General features: G+C 44.0%; 1 protein-coding gene across 1 annotated transcript in view; it reads left to right on the forward strand.

Moving 5' to 3' along the window:
* RTCA (RNA 3'-terminal phosphate cyclase) overlaps positions 1-20,668 on the forward strand; it is an 89,992-nt gene that overhangs the window by 17,113 nt on the left and 52,211 nt on the right. The window contains exon 6 of the mRNA XM_069232171.1: positions 9,372-9,430. Within this exon, the coding sequence (XP_069088272.1) occupies positions 9,372-9,430 (59 nt within the window). The remainder of the gene's footprint in view (positions 1-9,371; positions 9,431-20,668) is intronic.

A 20,668-nucleotide genomic window follows, 5' to 3' on the forward strand; every position in this document is an offset into this window, starting at 1 on the left:
TACTGCGTCACAGGTGTGACGGATATCCCATCGCTGTATTACAATTTCCATAGAATATAATGGAATCGTAATACGGTGGATGGGATATCTGTCACTTTTGTGATGGAGTAACCCTTTCCAGCAAACTCTAAATCAGAACTAAAGTTCCTTCTACCAAATATTTCTTTTATTTGCTGTTCATCGCTCACATACAGTATCTCCCTTCCTGTATTTTTTTGTTTTGTTTGCAGGAAGGGAGAAGCTACACTTCTTTGACAAATGGGATCACTAGAGTGTGTCACATTGCGTATTCAGAACATTGATACTACACATCCAGATACTTGGATCTCATCTCCGAGGAAAATGCCCTACTGCTAGTCTTTTTTCACCTTCTTGCCATCTGACCAGTCTTTTCCTGCCATAGGTCATTCATAGGTGAACACATCCAGGTCTGGAATGTTTCTAATTACCCTGACTCTACCATGCCAGTTGGTTTCCTGGAAGTGGTAGTTATGTATTCTTTTCATGAATAACACCTGCAGGTTTGTTTAGCAACCTGAATCCCTTGTCATGTAGGCAAGACTACGTTTTTCTTTTCAAACTTCCATCAGAGACCCTAATGGTTTGGCCCGTGGATTATTGCAGTACAAATATATTTCTTTTCATCGAATCAGAGCCAGTATACATCATATGAGAACATTTCTTATTCCTGCAATTGTAAGTAATTCCAGTACATGATGTCTGTATAACAATCTGGGTCTAATGCAGTCCATCATAGCACAGTTGTGTTTACCTCTGTTACTGGGCCAACTCAAGGCGTCCTTTTGTTTCTTCTATTAAACTTTGAGTTTATCAGCCTTTATCTGATAGATAATGCTTGTTTGCAATATCTGTGACAAAATAGTTTGTGTAGGGCCGCACTGTAATAAAACATGGTTAATAATACAGAGACTCTTTAACAGCGATCCCTAAGATGTATATCTCTTTAAGAATACATTCTCATCACCTGTCTGAAATGTATTTTAGGCTTAGAACTACTCAAACTATGTTTCTTCCATTGTTCTCTCCTCTTACTTCTTCAGCAAAGAGTTGCTTTCTTCTTACATTAGACTCTGTGAGATTTCTTAGTTAGGGTCTTCATCAGGGGTATCCAACAGGTTGATCATGAACTACCAGTAGCTCGTAGGCTTCTACTGAGTAGCTCAGACATGACAAAGGCACACATGATAAGACAGCTATTTTAAACAGTGTGCCTGTGAGCTGGCAGTGCACCCTACACTGTTCTGAAAATTCATTTCTTCTTTTTGCCTTCTGTTTTTGCTTCTCCTTCCTACTTTCTTTTTTCCATGCACTCATGTCTGTCTTTCCTTTTGTGCTGTCTTACCTTGCTTTCCATTTCTCTCACATTCTTTCTCCTCCTTTCTCTTTCTTCCTATAATTGTACACTACTGCCTCCTTTCCCCACTTCTTTGCTGTGCATTCACTTTCTTTCTTTTTCTGGTCTTTATTTACTCTTGATATGTTTTCTCTACTTCTTCCCATTTTTCCCTCTACTTTCCTCTTTTTCTTCCATTTTCTGCTTCTTAGTTTTGTCTTTAGTTTTTTCTTCTTTTGTTCTCTTTACTTTTTTCTTCAGTTCCCCTCATTCTTTCTTTCCCTCAACGATTCTTTCCTTTTTTCTTTCTTTCTTTTTCCTCCACTTTGCTTTTCTCCTTTCTCCATTTATTTTTCCTTCCCCCCCTCTTTCTTTGTTTTTCCTCTTCTCGTCCTGTTTTGTCCTATCTCATACATTTTCTGTGTCTTACTGTCTTGTATTTTGTTCTGTTCTTCCTTCCCTCTCTCCTTTCTTTCAGTCTTATCTTTTTTTCTCTCTTCAGCTTTCCCACTTTGTTAATTCTCTAGTTTTCTCTTTTTCTTGTTGCATTTACTTATGGTCCTTTTTTCTTTTTTTTCTCTTCTTCCATTACCATCCTATTCTCTATGTCTCTCCTTTGTTTCTTTATTTTCTTTTTTCTTCTACTGTTCTTCTTTCTTTCTCTGATTTTGTTCCTTTCTTTACATCTTTTTCTCGTTGTCTTTTTCTTTCCTTGCCTCCTTTTTTCTTTATTGTACTGTTCCTCTTTTCTTTCTACTTCGTACTTTCTTTCATCCTCTCCTTTCATTCATTCTTTTCACTGCTTCTTCCTCTTTCCTTTTCTTCTTAATTTCTTTTAGTTTCCTTTTTTCCTCCATTCTTTTTTTCCTATATTTTGTTTCCATGTCTTTCTCTGCTTCTTTCTTTTTTTAAATAATTTTATTGGCATGTCAACAAACATTTTGCAACAAATGCTTACAATTCAAGGTCTACTTCAATTAGCGATGTAAATCGTGATCTTTGTACAGTATTACTGCTCTTTAGAAGGGAGTCCAACCATTATCTTTGTACTAGGAAGCATAATGACACTATTTAACAACAATACCTAAACACAGCTCCCCCACCCGAGCTTCCAAAGTTAGCTGGTGCATGTGTGCAATGTCCTTCCTTAGGCTATAGGTAAATCTTAGCGTCAACCTCCTCAAGAGTCCCCTCTCCCTCAGGCCTGATCCCTCCACTGCGTGGTGTTGGGCACAGCCTGTTACCCCACTTCTAAAGGACCTCTATTTATCGTACCCCTGAACCCTCTAGTACTTTTATCAAGGTCTGTGTCATCATTTCCCAAGCTAGCAGATCATTCTGCAGTCTGGCATTTCACCTGGTCCTCCGCATGTGTACTTCCTCCGCCCATTCCAAAGGATCTTCCCGCCATATCAACTCTGGCGGTGGCTTGGGGCTCAGCCAGTTTATCGATATGCGCTGCTTTGCAGCCATCATCCCCACTACTGTATATTTCCAGCTTTGTTTCTTTTTTGGATTGGCAGAAAGTACGCCCAGGATACATTGTTTAATCTGTAATAGCAATGTCCATCCTGTCACCTTTTTTTATATGGGCCACAATTTCTTCCCAGAACTTTATGATGGTGCACTCCCATACCATATGAATGAAATCTGCTTGTGCTTTGCCACAGCACATGCAGTGTGGATCTCTGTGGGTATATTTTATTTAGCCTCTTTGGGGTTGAGTCGACCATGTGGATATAATTATATTGTACTAACTTCACTTGTGCATTAACGCATACTTCTTTCACTCCTATAAGTATTGTCTCCCACTCTCTGGGCACTGTCTGTTCCTCACCAGCTGCTTGCCATTTGTTCTTCCACGCAGAGAGACAAACTATTTCTGTCCCCCCCGGAGTGCCCTATATATACTTGTGTGATCAACCTCCGTCAGCAAGGGTCAGCATCGTGACCAGTGTCTGTGTGGGTGGTGGGACGTCTGGGAAGGAAGGCCACAGCTGCCTAGCCATAGCAGGCAATTTTGCATTTAGCAAAAATTGGCCTCTGCCCAGTCTGAACATTTCGCAGGCATCCTGTAAAAGTGACAAAACAATTGTCAAGATAGAGATCCGAGGCCGTGATGCAACCTCCCTCCCTCCCTCCCTCCCTCCATCCATCCATACACTGACATTACCCGCGCGATTTGGCCAGTGTCCAAATATCTAGAACTGCTGCATACGGTGTTCGCCTAATGACCCACCTAACTGCACAAGCCTATAGTCAGTTAAATTTTTCCCATTAGGGATAGGTGTAGTGTGTTCCAAAACTCCACAGTTGGTCACAAGGCCTCGATCACCCGACCAAGGTTAAGCTCAAGTGTGGCCCGTCCTCCATGAGTGATCTGGATTACCAGGTAGCACACCTTGTCAGTCCTCCACGGTATACCAGCTACTGCCAGCTGGATGACCGGGATTTTACTTAGCCTCCCTATTGGGAACAGCATTGATTTGCCCGCATTGAACCGAAGGCCAGCGTATTCTCCGAACTCTTGCATAATGTTTAATAAGATCAGCGCAGATATAGCTGGTCGACGGAGGAATATCAGTGCAACGTCAGCATAAAGCTATACTACATGTTCTGTGCATCCTACGTGGACTCCACATTCCCCAATGAGCACTCTCAGATGACAGGCTAATGGCTCCATTGCTAGCGCAAACAGCAGTGGCGACAACGGACACCCCTGCTGTGTGCCCTGTTGCAGCGCATTCACGCCAGAGATGAATCGGCCGGTTTGTGCTCTTGCTATGGGGTTTTCATACAGCAGTCTCACCCATCGAATGTAAGTGTGGCCTAATCCAGACACCTCCAGCATCTGCCATAGGTATTCCCAGCAGACCGAATCAAACGCCTGCTCTATGTCCAGGAACGCCAAGGCACAGGCGTCCTGGGTCAAGTCCGATGAGTGCATCACATGCGTTTAATCGCCTTATGTTACACAAGGTGTTTTGTCGGGGGATAAATCCAGATTGGTCATCATGTACCAACCATGGCAAAAACAGCAGTAGCCTCATCGCCAGTACTGTGCTAAGTGTCTTTTAATTGACATTTAGCATTGATATTGTTTGGTAGGAGCCCGGCTTTAGCAGATCCCTTCCTGGTCCCTTCCCAGTTTCGGGATTGTGTTAGTGGTGCCCGAACACCTTTCTGTCTGCATCTGTCAGCGGCTGTAAAGACAAGCCATTCAGATAGTCTAGCAGTTCGCTCCGTTCTAGATCAGGGGGTGGGGAGAAACATCACTAACAACGTGGTCAATGCAACGCTATACATTAACCACGCTGCCATTACCATTGTGTTTAGCACACAAGCCTTTATCACACATATGCGTGATAACGGCAGAGAGAGCAGTCTGGGCAAAAAAGGAAGGAGCCGCGACCAGAGGGGGGAGAGGTAAGTGAGGCTGGGTTTGGGGAGGTAGGAGAGTGGGGAGTCTTTAGGACAGAATCGGGGTACTTTTTAGGACAGGGTGGGGTAGGTTTTAGGGTTTAGGGTGGGGTGGTGTGTCGGGGTATTTTTTAGGAAAGGGTGGGGTAGGTTTTAGGGTTCAGAGTGAGGGGTTGAGTTTTTAGGACAGGGTAGGGTTTGTGGTGGGGGGGGTCGGGGTAGTTTTTAGGACAGGGTGGGGTAGGTTTTAGGACAGGGCAGGGTAGTTTTAGGGTTTGGGGCAGAGTAGTTTTTACAACAGGGCAGGATAGGTTTCAGGGGCGGCTCCTCTGGTATGGCAGAGGAGCGTCACGCCCTACACTGCCCCCACCCCACCTCCCCAACTGTGTTGCCGGGCTGGAGAGAGCAAGCCCAGGCTCCTAGTCTGCGTTGGAGCACCCAGCCAGGGCACTCCAGTCAATCATAATGCTGCTATGAGCAGCGACATGACTGGCCTCAGGGATGGCTGGGGTGCCTGGAGTGCAGCGGTGCGGGGGAAGGCGGCTACATTCAGGTAAGTTTGAAAAAAAAAAATATATATATATATATATATATATATATATATATATATATATATATTTGTTTTAATATATATATATTTTTAAAATTGTGTTTTTTTGCCCCCTTCCCTGCCACTTTTCACAGTCACCAGCTGTGACTGGTAGGTTTTAGGGTACAGGGCGGGGGTTGGAGTAGTTTTTAGGGCGGGGTAGGTTTTAGGACAGGGTAGGTTTTAGGATGGGGTCAGGGTAGTTTTTAGGACGTTCGTTGTCGGTTTTAGGAAAGGGTAGGGTAGCTTTTAGGTTAAAGGTGGGGAGTCGGGGTAGTTTTTAGGGCAGGGCGGGGTAGGTTTTAGGGTTCAGGGTGGGGGCGGGAGTTGGGGTAGTTTTTAGGACCGGGTGGGGTAGTTTTTAGGACAGGGTAGGCTTTAGGGTCTAGGGCGGGGGTTGGGGTAGTTTTTAGGGCAGGGTGGGGTAGTTTTTAGGACAGGGTAGGCTTTAGGGTCTAGGGCGGGGGTTGGGGTAGTTTTTAGGGCAGGGGGGTAGATTTTGTCTTTATAGTGGGTGCTCTCGGGATCTGCGTCTACTCTGCCATCTTGTGTAGCCACGTCCCCACTCTGCTTCTTTCTTTTCTTTCTCTCTTCCTGTGTTCCCTCATTCCATCATTGTTTCCTTTCTGGCTCTTTCTCTTCTCTTTATTTCTTTCACATTCTCTCTCTGTGTTTCTTTCTCCCTTTCTATTCTCAAGAGCAAAGGACAACACTTCTCATGGACCCCAAATTTAAACCTTTTGCAATACAGCTCCTGTACCATTAATACTGTATGTTCCCTGTAGCAAGAATGGGTGTATTTTCTAAGTTATTTGGCCTCTCTGTACATGTATTTAATATCTAAATTAGTCCGTAGCTCACAACGATTTCCATGGATTAGAACTAGCTGACTATAGAACAGGTGAGCCCTGATCCATTTAGGTATAGAGAGTTGTTTAAAAAAAAATAGGAAATTAGGGTTTCTTTAAATTGTATTGCTTTTGCATGTTTTAAGCCGTAATCTAGTTAGGACTCGACTAGGACCAACACCCAAACCAACCGATCACACCAGAAACCTCAGCATAATCCTGGAGAGCAAACTGATCATGAAGTGCCCGATCAATGCAGTCGCAGCTGCCTGCTTTTGAACACTTTGCATTTTACAAAAAGTCTTCAAATGGCTTCTCCCCTTAACACCAAATGACTGTGGTCCCCTCTAATACAATGGCCTATGTTCTCTGCGCTGAGATCACTTATTTTAAATGTACTTTCACTTTATACACTCTTCTTCATCTGTGCTACAAGAAGCCTTGAAGGTAGAGTTGTCAAATCCGTGCATGTGGGAAGTTATTTACGATTACAGTCATTGCCTTTTATAAATCATTTTATCAATTGACTGATGGCCCTATTTACTGAGCCAGAGCTTCAAATAGAGCAAGTCAAGCAGGAAAATGTATATATGTAATATAATTAATGTATCTCATGTAGCACTCATGATGTAAGAATATTATACAATCTCTTAAGTTCAAAAAAGTGTATTTTAGAAGCGTTTTACTTTAGTACATAAGATTATATCACTGCATAGCCAAGCATGTATTAAAAGTGATAGTTTTTAGAAACATTCATGGTTCATCCCCAATGACAATGTCATTAGTAAACTAAGAGGTAAGTCAGTACTTGTGTAACCCCCTAGACTGTCATAAGTTACATTATAGATGCAGCAAAATTACAGTTTACTAAATCAAATATAAGAGGTGCCTGCACAATACACATCCTGTTTTCAATTATTTGAAAGTGCGCTCAAATGTGATAATAAAGAAAAAGGAGGTTCTGTGAAATAAAATAATTGGCTACTATCATGCAATTTGGACAAGCAGGGAAGCGAGTGTTGATTCCACAATGTTCTGGTATCAAATTTTAAAATTTAGCCACTAGATGGATATCGCTTTCTTTCCTACTCCCTCCCCCCGCCCTTTCAGTTTTGTCTTTCATTCTTTGCATACACCAGAAAAAAATTACACAAAGATATCAGACTCGACTCAGCTCCCAAGTCCCAACTACCAAGCCAAGAATGCATTTATTTGGGAGTTATCACACCCCACACCGTCCGCCTGATACTACGCCTCTGACCGTACCTCAGGAATGGGACTAGCTAGAAAAAAAAATTAAAAACTATTTTTAATATTTATTGAAATCCAATTCAGTGGTGAAGTTGAATTTTTAAAACATATTTAAGAAAATTGACTTTTACAATGTTTACTTTCTGTGCCTGACGTTCCTGAGGCCACATTTGTATGTGTTCTACCCCCTTCTGTCAGCCAGTAATAAACACTTTGAATAGGTGTCGAAAACATCTGGAGAGTCTTCCAGGGGCAAACAGTAGGCTGACGTGGTTGAAGGTGACTCCTCTGAACCTCACACATTATGCATGATGGGGGAAGTGTATATCCTTTTTGACAATATAGTGTCAAATCTTGCTGGACTGTCAAATCTTGCTTGACAGGTCTGCTGGGTTTACATATGACACTTTGGGGCGTACTTGAAAGAAAGCAAACTGGGGGAATTCTTGTGTATCCAGTGTCTGGTTGCTGGCCGATCTGCTGTGTTCCACCAGACGTCTGTCTCTCTAGCTTGATTGTGGGTACAGTGGCTTCCTCAAATTGGATTTTAGTGGTAGATGTGGGAAGACACTAGGATTTTCATAGTCCTCTCCCCAGACACCTCCCTCCCCCATTCCTCCGAGCCTAGTGTAGTGTAACTGAAGAATTTTTCCATCTTTTAAAGGCTCAAAGTGGGTACTCTATTGGTTAGTGCATTCCCAGGAGTCATTCTCACCCACTAGCTCATGCCAGGCATAAATGCGGCTTCTCCAGTTACCAACTTCAGAACACTTCTGGACCTGAGGAAGAACTGAAGAGGGCTGGACCTGCTGTCTGTGACCTGAGAGGAGCCCTGAAGGACTGGGCAACCTCCCTCTTGTTCCCAGGACAAAATAGTGGCGTCCAGGGGCCATAGGGCTCACCTCCTGTTAAAGTTATACAGCAAGCCACAAGAGTCCTTTCTTGCAGCTGACCAGTAGAAACTGGACTTGGCTTGGGCCCTCCTGTTGTCCTCTGTTTGACACCCTGTGATTCTCCAAATGCTTCCCTTGAGGTCCTGGGGCACTTAAATAAAATCTTTGACTTTATGCTTCTTGGCGCTATTCCTACTTAAAAGTTTAAAATGTTATGTCCCTGCTTTCCCTTATTTGATTTGGTTATTTGTTGTCATTTTGTTTATTATTTTTTTCAAATTTTGCTTGGGATTTTTATTGTTCCTCATTACTGTTTTATGTAATGCATGAATGTGTTACACAGTGGCCTAAGTTGAGCCTGTCTGGTCTTTGCCATAGATACCAGTGGGTTGAGCTCAGGTTAACTTAGTGAAGTTGAGGGTTCACCCTGACAAGTGTTGTTGTTAATCTTTGAGGTGGGTAGTCACACATTGTATTAATAATCCAATTTCTTAAAGCCCTGTTTCTCCAGACAGCTCAAACAGCAGGCCCAAGTTCTTGTTCAGGTATCTACTCCTATGGTGTGAACGAGTGGAGTATAAACTAAAGTCAGGAGCAGGCGGCAACCATTTTGGGAGTGATGCCCAATGTGCAAGAATGACTGTGTATGCTCTGAGTCTGCAAAATTATTTAACCTTGCGCTCCGTTATAAGCTGTTGAAAGCACCTCTGCATTGGAAGTATCGTAAGCCTTGTTTATTTATAGTTCAGGGACAAAGTTATGAAAGGAATTAATCCAGTAACTGAGTCAATAACCCTTAAGTGACCAGATGCTATAATATGCAGAACTCTAAAGACAAAATACTTGAAACATACAAGTACTATACATAATACCTCAGCCAATCTGTCACCCAATATCTTAGTTGTACGTAACAAGTAGAATAGGCATGCAATTTTATGAATGGAACGTGTTTACAGAACAAAACATTTTTAATACTGGAATTAACTCATGCCTTCCCATATGTTGTTTTTATCTAGGTCTTCAAACCTATTGTGGAAAGATTTTCATTCAAGTTTGGCTGTGATATTAAAACAAGGTAAGTGCAATAACTTTCTCGTAAAATCTAAAGTTCTCATGATCCAGCTGGACTACACCATTTGAGAAGTAAAAAAAAAAAAGATAATTGTCGGAGATCAGCTATTTTAGACGCAGTACAGACTTCAAAACTAACTTCTCACTGACATTATGTGAAAATCATCTATTGACAACCAAAAGAACACTATCAGTGCATTGTAAAGAGATAAATAACACTAAAATGTCTGAGACGTGAGAAGTAGGAACCTTTTGTGTGGTATTATTTAAAAGAGCAGCCAAATAAAAGAAATAGCTTAAAAATCTGCCTGTCACTTATTAACATAGTAAAATGTTGCACAGCGGAAAAAAAGCATATTTTTGAAAGCTCTGAAAGAAGACCTTGAAAGTAGTGGAAGCCGTATAGAGTGGCGGGTGGGGGGCAAAGGTAAAGAGAGACTAGGAGTGAAAGGGTAAAAAGAACTTGGTGTGGGGTAGTGAAAAGGATGGTCTGAGGGTTCCCTCCAGTAAAGAGAACAAAAAATATTGGTTATCTTTGTTTTAAGTTTGTGGTTATATGTGATTGTGGAGATACGTTTTTCAGAATTCTAAAAAGAAAAAAAAGTTAGTTTTTATCTTTTCACGTAGACCCATCTCATCCCTTCAGCTCCAAATCAAGATTTTTATTTGCATTTAGTTAATGAATGCTCCTGCAATAGTGTTAATGAAGGAATGCATCACATATATGTAAATGAAGCAAGAAAATGCATTACGGTACAGTGACTGATTTATAGTCCCCACCTCACAGGGTGGAAAGAGTAAAGGGAGAATTTGGGCCAGTGGTTGTCTTAGAAAGCAGTTTGAGCCTTTCATAGCTACCGGGAAAAAAAACAGCCACAAGCATTTCCTTAGGCTTTCAAACCATCCAACCTCCGTTTTATTTTGCCAATACCACATACAGGGTGTTTTGATGTGATCTATTGACACGCAGTAGTGAAGAAAAGTAATGGGAACCGCTTTAATGACCAATGTCCATTTGCACAGAAGAGCAGTAGGAAAACTCAGGAAGAGGTGCTACCTAAATCCGAAAAGGAGTACAACATATTCAGTGGGCTCACGTCTTTTTCAGACTAGGCCACATTAGAAAATGTGACATACATTATGGTTAATAAAAGGGAGGACAACAGTTGAAAACAAAAAGGGGAATTGCAAAAGGCAGAAATGTTTTACTATTCTCTCGCTTGCGAGAAATATTGCATACAACAAGAGGCTTGCAACTTGCCCATTATCTAACATTCATTGGTTTTATTGTCAGTCTTATTTGCTGTCTTCCAATTGGCCAGCGCGTGCTGGCTTCAGTTCCTCTTCTTTCAGTTGGCATATGGACCAAGTACTGTTTGCTTCAGCTTGATTGCTGTCCTTCCACTAATTGTGCTTTGATTGAGGCTTATTTTTTTTCTTCCTGTTCTCCTTGTTGAACCGCCTACCATTTGTAGGTATGTTTTACTAAGCCACACACACTTCAATGAAGCCCTCCTTTTCTCCTTTTAAAATAGATATTTTTTGTGACAACAGATGTTATCTGCCTGTATTGTGACAGCAGAGGGCTGCTTCTAAATGTATTTAAGACATGGACATCGGTGCAGTTTCTTTCTTTATGTAATAGGGTCTTTTTGCCAAATGACATTGTTTTTCTTTTTTACGCTTGGGAAGATTAACTGATTTTCTCAGAACCTCAGAGGTGTTGTGCCGAGACCTAACCAGAATCGGCAAAGCCCATAGGTCTTACCTTTGAGAGTAATGGCTCTGCCTTTGCCTTTTGTTCGTACTGCACAGAAAGGACATTGCTGACTTTGGCAATGATTTTCAGCCATGCTGTGTGCTAAAATTAATAATAATTTTTTTTTTATGATGGACCCAGCGCTAACGAATAAAAAAAAAAATAAGAAAGTGGCTACATTGAAGCTTTAAAAAAAAAAAAAAGTTTTAGCCACACTGCAAAGCATCGCAATGCTGTAGGACATGGCTAAAAAACATTGGCAAAGCCATTAGCTCTCATAGCAAGACCTGTTAGCTTTGCCAGTACTTGCTTTTTTTGTAAAAAGAAAATAAAAATAATAATATATATATTGTTTTCATGAATTTTTGAACTTATATGATAATACTATTCAAAGGCACATGAGCATCTGAAACCCATTGTACATACAGTACATTCATATAAACAATTCAGTGTGTAGTTATTTTTAGCCATGTTTAACCACCACATTGTATTACAGTCCTTTCTGCACATTATTTCGGACTAGCTCAAGGTGTCTGCCCAATGTCTGGTCCATGATTCTAACAAGCAGTTCACCCCAGGTTATTAGGTCTTCATAACTTTTTTGTCTCTTCTAGTAAGATTTATTTGTTGCTCATTTGCTGGTAAGTCTGTCTTCCAGACTTTTACCTCTAGGGCCCTAGATGCTACTCAGTGTATTGCAATCTGCCTCCACGCTAACATTCAGGTTTTTCATTTTTAAGCGTTTCCGACGTGGCTTCACATATTGATAGAGCCCTCTAATTCCAGCCCCACAAAATGCAACATCACAGCCATCAGCTCCACCTAGAACTCCACCAACATTGGACAAGCCCACGCCATATGCAAAAAGTCGGCATAAGGAAGCCTGCACCTCTCATAGCTGCAGGGGCTAGTGGGGTAGATTTTAGTCAATTTAGATGGCATCATGTAAGTTCTGTGAAACAGTGAAACTTTATCAGCATAAAATGTGCATTAGGGGACACCTGCTTGACTTTTTCCGATGCCCTCTATTCTGATGCAGTCAGTTCATACTACATGCAGGTGTGTTATTCTGCGTCTACACCCCGCCTTTCCCAGTATCTGTTGCACAACTGCATGCTCCTCTGGCTTGCCTGGGAATGAAGTCCAAATCCCCCGGGTCGTGTGCGCTAGTCTAACATATTATAAGAACTTCCCAGGTCCCGGTACATAGTGCCCTTGTGCTTGTGCGAAAGAGGGGAATCTATTATTCAGGTATAGATTCCCTACACATTCACAGAACCCATCTCGCCTTCTCACATAGTTCAAATCTTCATGTGGATATTAAAAATGGCTTTAATGACCACAGGGGCATATCGTCTAAAGAGGGGGCCTGGGAAATATTATACAATCCACCCTGTGGCACACATCCGCCATTCAACAAACACACTAAAGGAAGACATCTTTAGGGATTCCTTTCCTCATCATAAATGCTTCTGAAAGGGTATATGGGTTGTATGTGCCTGCCAAAAGGGATTTCTCCCAGTTAAGGCTATCATCAAACCAGCTCAATGCATGTTGGAGCCATGTAGCTGTAAATTAGGGGAACAAGTCCGGCAGACTCACCCCAACTTTACTCTGCTTCTTTTTCCAGCCCACGCTAGTGTGTACAGTAATATTTCCAGGTGAGGAAATGTAGTACTCTGGATTGGGCATATTACATTATGCAGTGTGGTAGGAACACCATTTTTACCAAGGATGTACGTTCAATTAGAGAGAGTGGTGGACATGTCCAAAACTCAACAGAGTGTCTCAAGCCCTCAAATAAGTTCCCCACATTTAAATCATACTGAGCTACAGGACAGGTTGTCACCCAGATCCCCATATAACTACATTTATCAATTTGCCACTGTAGTCCAAGCCCCTGGGGAGTTTCATATTAGTGCTTCTCAATCCACCTAGGGGAGCAATTTAGATTTTATCCTGTTTGTGAGTAGACCCGACATCGTGGCAAAGTATCTCTGTTCCTCGGGGAGGAGGATTTTTGATTGCACCAGGACATGCTGATACATCTGGGTATTATCAGCGTACAGTGACACTTCTTGGATCATCACTGCAAGTTTAATACCCCAGGTTCTGAGTTCCGACCTTAACCTGCAGGCTGTGGCTCATCTGCAAGCACAAAAAGCACCAGGGTCAGGAGGCAGCCCTGTCTGGTACTTCTGCCCAGCTTTCATGGATTCAAGACGGTTCCTCCTGTAGATATTGTTACACTGGGTCAGCGTACAATAGTTGCACCTATCTAATGAAGCTGGTACTAAAGCCCATCAGTCCCAAGAATGCCCACGTGTACTGCCAGCCAGTAGTGACAAAGATATGCATCAGATGCAGAGCTGCTAGTGCGTACTCTTCCTCTGTGGGTTCCAGTGTATCCAGGACACGATTTAAACGATTAGTACGTTACGTTTTGCGTCTCCCAGGTAAAAAAAAAAAATCTGTTTTGTCTGAGTGTACCTGTGTGTATCCATTCTTAGCAGTCTGGAGGCCAGATTCTTAAACAGTAGTTTAATGTCTATATTTGACATCAACAGGGGCTTATTGATGGCCAGATCTGATGCATACCTGCTTTCTTAGAAATGAGGACCATCCTTGCTTGCTTCGAAAAGGAGGGCAGGAGAACACCCCATTCCTGTGGCTTCAGGAAAACGTCTGTAAACTTTCTAACATAGAGAAAGGCAGCACCTGGTATAATTCGATCGGGAGCCCATCGGATCCTAGCCTTTTACCATGGGTTATCCCAGTTAATGCTTCCTTGAGCTGTTCCAAGCAGTTTCTCCAGGGATGAACGTTGCTCAAGTGTGAGTCGTGGCAACTGCGACTCCCGCATTTTTCCAGTGTGTCCTGTGGGACAGCATGTGTCTGGACAAACCCCATCTGCAACTATTCTGAGCAGGCCTCATTTATCTGGTTTCTAGCCACTCTATCAGGCCCTCCATCTTTGTGTAGTGCCAGTATATGCAAATGCGGCTTGTTTCTTTTTAACAGCCATGCTAGCAGTTTACCGGATTAGGGACAATCAGTGGGGGACCCAAGACTCTGATGCGGAATGGCCTGCCCTGTCCATTTAGATTTTGTCCTATTTGTGAGAAGACAGGACATCATCCTCTGGGATCATAATTTGAGTGGCACACTGGGAACCAGTTCTCTGACTGCCAGGTCTGAAGCGCCTCTGCCTCCAAACTTCCTTCCATTACTGTTGTGAGGCCATCTTGGGCCCATTCTGGTTTTTCGTCTTAACTTAGTTTTAAATTTATACGTTTTAGGCTGACATCGCTTTTTAGCAATGACATTTTACACACTTTATACCTACACAATATTATTTTGAGAAGACACTGTACATGTTGCTTGTTTTCAGAAAGCCTTTCTTGCTATGTAATCTGTACACTGTTCAAGGCTAGGAGCATAGAACAAGATATCCTAGTGCTTGCGTTGCTCTTTTGGAGACAGCTTCTAACATCTAGACATATCATTGCATCCGAGCTGTGCCTATAACAGAGTGTTGGTTTGATTATATAAATGTGTGCACGGCCCTAGGTCAGAGGAGCACTCCATCCACTACCGTCCTGGAACAAATCCTGTGCTTGAAATACAGTTCTGCTGGCACTGATCTTACATTTTTCAGAGAAGGATTGCCAACTTCACTGTAGACTGGCTCCCTGGCTCAACTCTCTAGGTATGGGGGTCGCAGGATTTCCACTCCGATCAGGCAGAGGGTACACCCACTATGCTCTGAGTGTAGGTATTGATAGGAAGATCTAGATCTAGGATTACCAGGTTGGACTGTTAATACGTTTCACCATGTTATTAATGCTGATTACAGTGCTTTGTCACATTTGCCTAATAATCACAACTCATTGTCTCTAAGTAAGAGTATGATTATTTCAATAAAAGTCTGAAAACCTTCACTCGTATCTTTCTTGTGTTTAACCTTGGCATGCATGAGAAAAACAACAAAAGGGTAAGATCAGTTTTCACGACTTCCTTTGGAGTCAAAATGTCATGTTGAGGTTGCTGAAATGTGAGCTGGCTAGGAATTGGGTCGACCATTCCTGACTGTGTAGACAGACCCAGCCCTCTCTTCCTGATGATCTGCCACCCTAATACGCAGTCCTACCTTTTTAGTGGTAACCGTATAACACTCCGGGTCCTGTGTCTGAGATCATGACCACGCGTTGAGCCCACCATATCCCACATATCTAGTCAGGCCCTCACTTCCTGGGGTTTTCCTTGAGCTGTAGTCTTCAAACATGCAGGGGAAAGAAGCATTTAGCAAATATCAAGTGCCCTGAGTTTTTGCTTTACTTCAGAAAAGGACTTTTGTTGCGCCTGCAACTTTCTAGTACAGAGCCTAATTTTGAAGTAGTTGTGTAGCCCGTTTCTCCGTCACAGAGATGGAGTAAATTACTTTGTCCCTCCGAGGGGGTTGCCGCCTGGCAAATTGAGAAATAAGTGCCAAGCAGGTGTTTGTTTCTTTAAGCAACATCGGGAACCTCCATGGCGGTTTCTGTCAATGGTTTTTATGGTCTGGCTTGACAGCTCAGCTGTCACCAGACAATTACGTGAGAACCACCAGGATGGGGGCTTTGGCTCCGCCCACACTTGGGATCTGGGAGTGCATGTTGTGATTGGGCAGAAGTTGTGTGCTTCCACAAAAAATATGTTGCTTTCCAAACAGCGGTGATCATTTTGTTTATTTAACCAGATGCTTTAGGTTGAACTTTCAGGGGCACACATAACATTGTGATGTTATTTAAGTGTCTTAAATAACTGGATTATGGTGTTCTTTCTCTGGCGAATATGTGACAGAACAACTAGGTCCTAAACAACTATAGCCTAAACCACTACTGCTAAACAACTAAAAAGTCTCTTCAACCAAGTACTGAACAACTACTGTCTAAGCAACAATTGTGCCTGAATAACAATTGCCTGAACAACTAATATATTAAAATATACATATATATATGTTCGATGGCATGTGTAGCTGCAGATACGCATGCTGTGCATATCCGCCATCTAGTGTTGGGCTCGGAGTTTTACAAGTTGTTTTTCTTCGAAGAAGTCTTTTAGAGATTGAGGGACTCCTCCCCTTTCGGCTCCATTGCGCATGGGCGTCGACTCCATCTTAGATTGTTTTCTTTCCGCCATCGGGTTTGGACGTGTTCCTCTTCGCTCCGTGTTTTGGTTCGTAAAGTTAGTTAAATCTCAGAAAATTTGACGGTATTGTTTGCGTTCGGTATCGGGTTAGTTAACGCAGATCGACACTGAATTAAAGAAGAGCTCCGGTAGCCCTTCGGGGCTTCTATCCCCCGGCGGGGCCTGGTCGGCCCGACCGCGTGCGTCTTCAAGGCTCATGGAACGGACCCCATTCCGCTTCTGCCCCGAATGCCACAATAAGTATCCTTACACAGATCAGCATCTGGTCTGTAATTTGTGTTTGTCCCCCGAACACAAAGAGGATACTTGCAAGGCCTGTTGGGCATTTCGGTCGAAGAAAACGCTACGGGACCGGAGAGCACGAAGGCTTCAAATGGCATCGGCGCCGGCAGGACACCACGATGTCGAAGAAGAGGAGACTTTCTCCATTGCCGACTCTGACTCGGATGACCCCGAAACGGAGCAGCCTGCGAAAACCGTGAGTAAACCAGCCCCGGCCAAAACTCACGCCAAAATCATGAAGGCCCAGGGGACGCCACTGTCAGCAGGCCATGGCCTAACCCGTAAAATCGGTGACCAACCATCGGCACCGAAAAAGGGCACATACGTGTCGAATTCATCCGACTCTGGTCGAGATACCGGCACAGAGTATACTCGGCACCGAGAAACTGGCTCCGACCAAACTCGACATCGAGATACCGGCTCCGAGCAAAGTCAGCACCGAGAGATCGGCACCCCGAAACCGAAAAAAGTGGCTTCGGAGCCGAAAAAGACTGTGGAAAAAGTTTTGGTGCCGAAACACCCAGCATCGGAGCCAAAAACAAGCTCTTACTCCGAAGAACAAGGCCTTTCAGCACAACTACAAGGCCATAAATTTGGACCAGGGATAGAGATGGGGGAGCCAGATTATACACAAAGAAGGCTCCATATTCAAAAAGAAACAGGGAAAATAAGAACTCTCCCTCCTATTAAGATGAAAAGGAAACTTTCTTTCCAAGACACAGAAAAACAACCAAAAGCAAAGGTGGCAAAAGAAGTAACTCCACCTCGTTCTTCGCCACAACCTTCGCCACACCACTCACCGCAACTGTCACCAATTGCAACCCCCCCTATGATGCAATCTCCAACGCACACAGGGATGAGCCAGGATGACCCAGATGCATGGGATCGATATGATGCACCAGTATCTGACAATAGTCCAGACTGCTACCCAGCAAGGCCATCACCACCTGAAGACAGTACTGCTTACATGCAGGTGGTGTCCAGAGCAGCTGCTTTTCACAATGTGGCACTGCACACTGAACCGATTGAGGATGACTTTTTCTTTAATACTTTGTCGTCAACACAGTCAGTACCAAAGTGTACCAATGTTACCAGGGATGTTGAAACACGCGAAACAAGTATTTCAAGAGCCCATCAAAGGCAGAGCCATTACAACTAGGGTGGAGAAAAAGTACAAGCCTCCCCCTATGGACCCTGTGTACATCACGCAACAACTAACACCTGACTCAGTAGTAGTAGGCGCAGCACGTAAAAGGGCTAATTCACACACCTCTGGAGACGCACCACCACCCGACAAAGAAAGTCGAAAGTTTGACGCAGCGGGGAAAAGAGTTGCAGCACAGACAGCCAATCAATGGCGCATTGCCAATTCACAGGCTTTATTGTCAAGATATGACAGAGCTCATTGGGATGAAATGCAGCACTTTATAGAACATCTTCCCAAGGAGTTTCAAAAGCGTGCACAACAAGTGGTGGAGGAGGGCCAAAATATCTCCAACAACCAGATACGATCGGCAATGGACGCAGCGGACACAGCCGCAAGAACTGTGAATACAGCGGTCACTATTCGTAGACACGCATGGCTACGCACCTCAGGATTTAAGCCAGAGATCCAACAGGCTGTGCTTAATATGCCTTTTAAAGGACAGCAGTTGTTTGGGCCGGAGGTGGATACAGCTATAGAGAAGCTGAAGAAGGACACTGATACGGCCAAGGCCATGGGCGCGCTCTACTCCCCACAGGGCAGAGGCACATTTAGGAAGCCACAATTTAGAGGGGGGTTTCGGGCCCAAAGCACAGAACCCTCAACCTCACAAGCCAGACCCACATACCAGGGCCAGTATAAAAGAGGAGGCTTTCGGGGACAATACAGAGGTGGACAGTTCCCTAAAACCAGAGGAAAGTTCCAAAGCCCCCTCAAACTAAACAGTGACTTCAGTGTCACAAATCCCCAACACATAACACCAGTGGGGGGGAGACTCACAGAGTATTACAAAAATTGGGAGGAAATAACAACAGACTTGTGGGTCCTAGCCATTACCCAACATGGTTATTGCATAGAATTCATACAATTACCACCAAATGTGCCTCCAAAGACACACAACATGTCCAAACAACACTTGGATCTATTACAACTAGAAGTCCAAGCGTTATTACAAAAAGAGGCTATAGAACTAGTACCCAAACATCAGAAAGGAACAGGTGTCTACTCCCTGTATTTTCTAATACCAAAAAAGGACAAAACTCTGAGGCCCATATTAGATCTCAGAACACTAAGGCCCTCATTACGACCCTGGCGGTTTGTAACCGCCAGGGCCGCGGGACGCGGTGGCACCACCGACAGGCCGGCGGTGCCCCGCGGGGCATTCTGACCGCGGCGGCTTAGCCGCGGTCAGAGAAGGGAAACCGGCGGTCTCCCGCCGGTTTCCCGCTGCCCCCAAGGAATCCTCCAAGCCGGCGCAGCTTGCTGCGCCGGCTTGGGGATTCCGACTCCCCCTCCCGCCATCCAGTTCCTGGCGGTTCTCCCGCCGGGAACCGGATGGCGGGAGGGGGAGTCGCGGGGCCACTGGGGGCCCCTGCAGTGCCCATGCCAACGGCATGGGCACTGCAGGGGCCCCCGTAAGAGGGCCCCAAAATGTATTTCACTGTCTGCATAGCAGACAGTGAAATACGCGACGGGTGCAGTAGCACCCGTCGCACCTTCCCACTCCGCCGGCTCGATTACGAGCCGGCTTCATGGTGGGAAGGTCGTTTTCCCCTGGGCTGGCGGGCGGCCTTTCGGCGGCCGCCCGCCAGCCCAGGGGAAAACTTGGAATGCCGGCCGCGGTCTTCAGACCGCGGTGCGGTATTCCTGCGGCGCAACTTTGGCGGGCGGCCTCCGCCGCCCGTCAAAGTTGTAATGAGGGCCTAAATCTTTACATCAAATCAGATCACTTTCACATGGTGACACTTCAAGACGTAATTCCATTGCTCAAACAACAAAACTACATGTCAACATTAGACCTCAAGGATGCTTACTTCCATATACCTATACATCCTTCCCACAGGAAATACTTAAGGTTTGTAATCCAAGGAGTACATTACCAATTCAAAGTGTTACCATTCGGGATTACAACAGCACCAAGGGTATTTACAAAATGCCTTGCAGTAGTAGCTGCACATATCAGAAGACAGCACATACATGTATTCCCGTATCTAGACGATTGGTTAATCAAAACCAACACTCAGGAACAGTGTCTTTAACACACAAAATACGTCATAGAAACCCTTCACAAACTAGGGTTCTCACTAAACGACCAAAAATAACACTTACAGCCGTGTCAAATACAACAATACTTAGGAGCAACAATCAACACAAAAAAAGGGTTTGCCACTCCAAGTCCACAAAGGGTACAAGCATTCCAAAACGTAATACAAAGCATGCACCCAAACCAAAAGTATCAGGTAAAATTAGTGATGAAACTACTAGGCATGATGTCCTCATGCATAGCCATTGTCCCAAACGCAAGATTACACATGCGGCCATTACAACAGTGCCTAGCAATACAATGGACACAAGCACAGGGTCAACTTCAAGATCTAGTGTTGATAGACCGCCAAACACACACCTCGCTTCAATGGTGGAATCCTGTAAATGTAAACCAAGGGCGGCCTTTCCAAGACCCAGTGCCTCAATACGTGATCACAACAGATGCTTCCATGGTAGGGGGGGAGCATACCTCAACCAACACAGCATCCAGGGACAATGGGACGCTCAGCAGAAACAACTTCATATAAATCAACTAGAACTACTAGCAGTGTTTCTAGCTTTGAAAGCATTTCAACCACTAATAGCCCACAAACACATTCTTGTCAAAACAGACATCATGACAACAATGTATTACTTAAACAAACAGGGAGGGACACACTCATCACAACTGTGTCTCTTAGCACAGAAGATTTGGCATTGGGCGATTCACAATCACATTCGCCTAATAGCGCAATACATCCCAGGAATTCAAAACCAGTTGG

Source organism: Pleurodeles waltl, chromosome 4_2 (genome assembly GCF_031143425.1).
Source record: "Pleurodeles waltl isolate 20211129_DDA chromosome 4_2, aPleWal1.hap1.20221129, whole genome shotgun sequence".
NCBI classification, from domain to species: Eukaryota; Metazoa; Chordata; class Amphibia; order Caudata; family Salamandridae; genus Pleurodeles; species Pleurodeles waltl.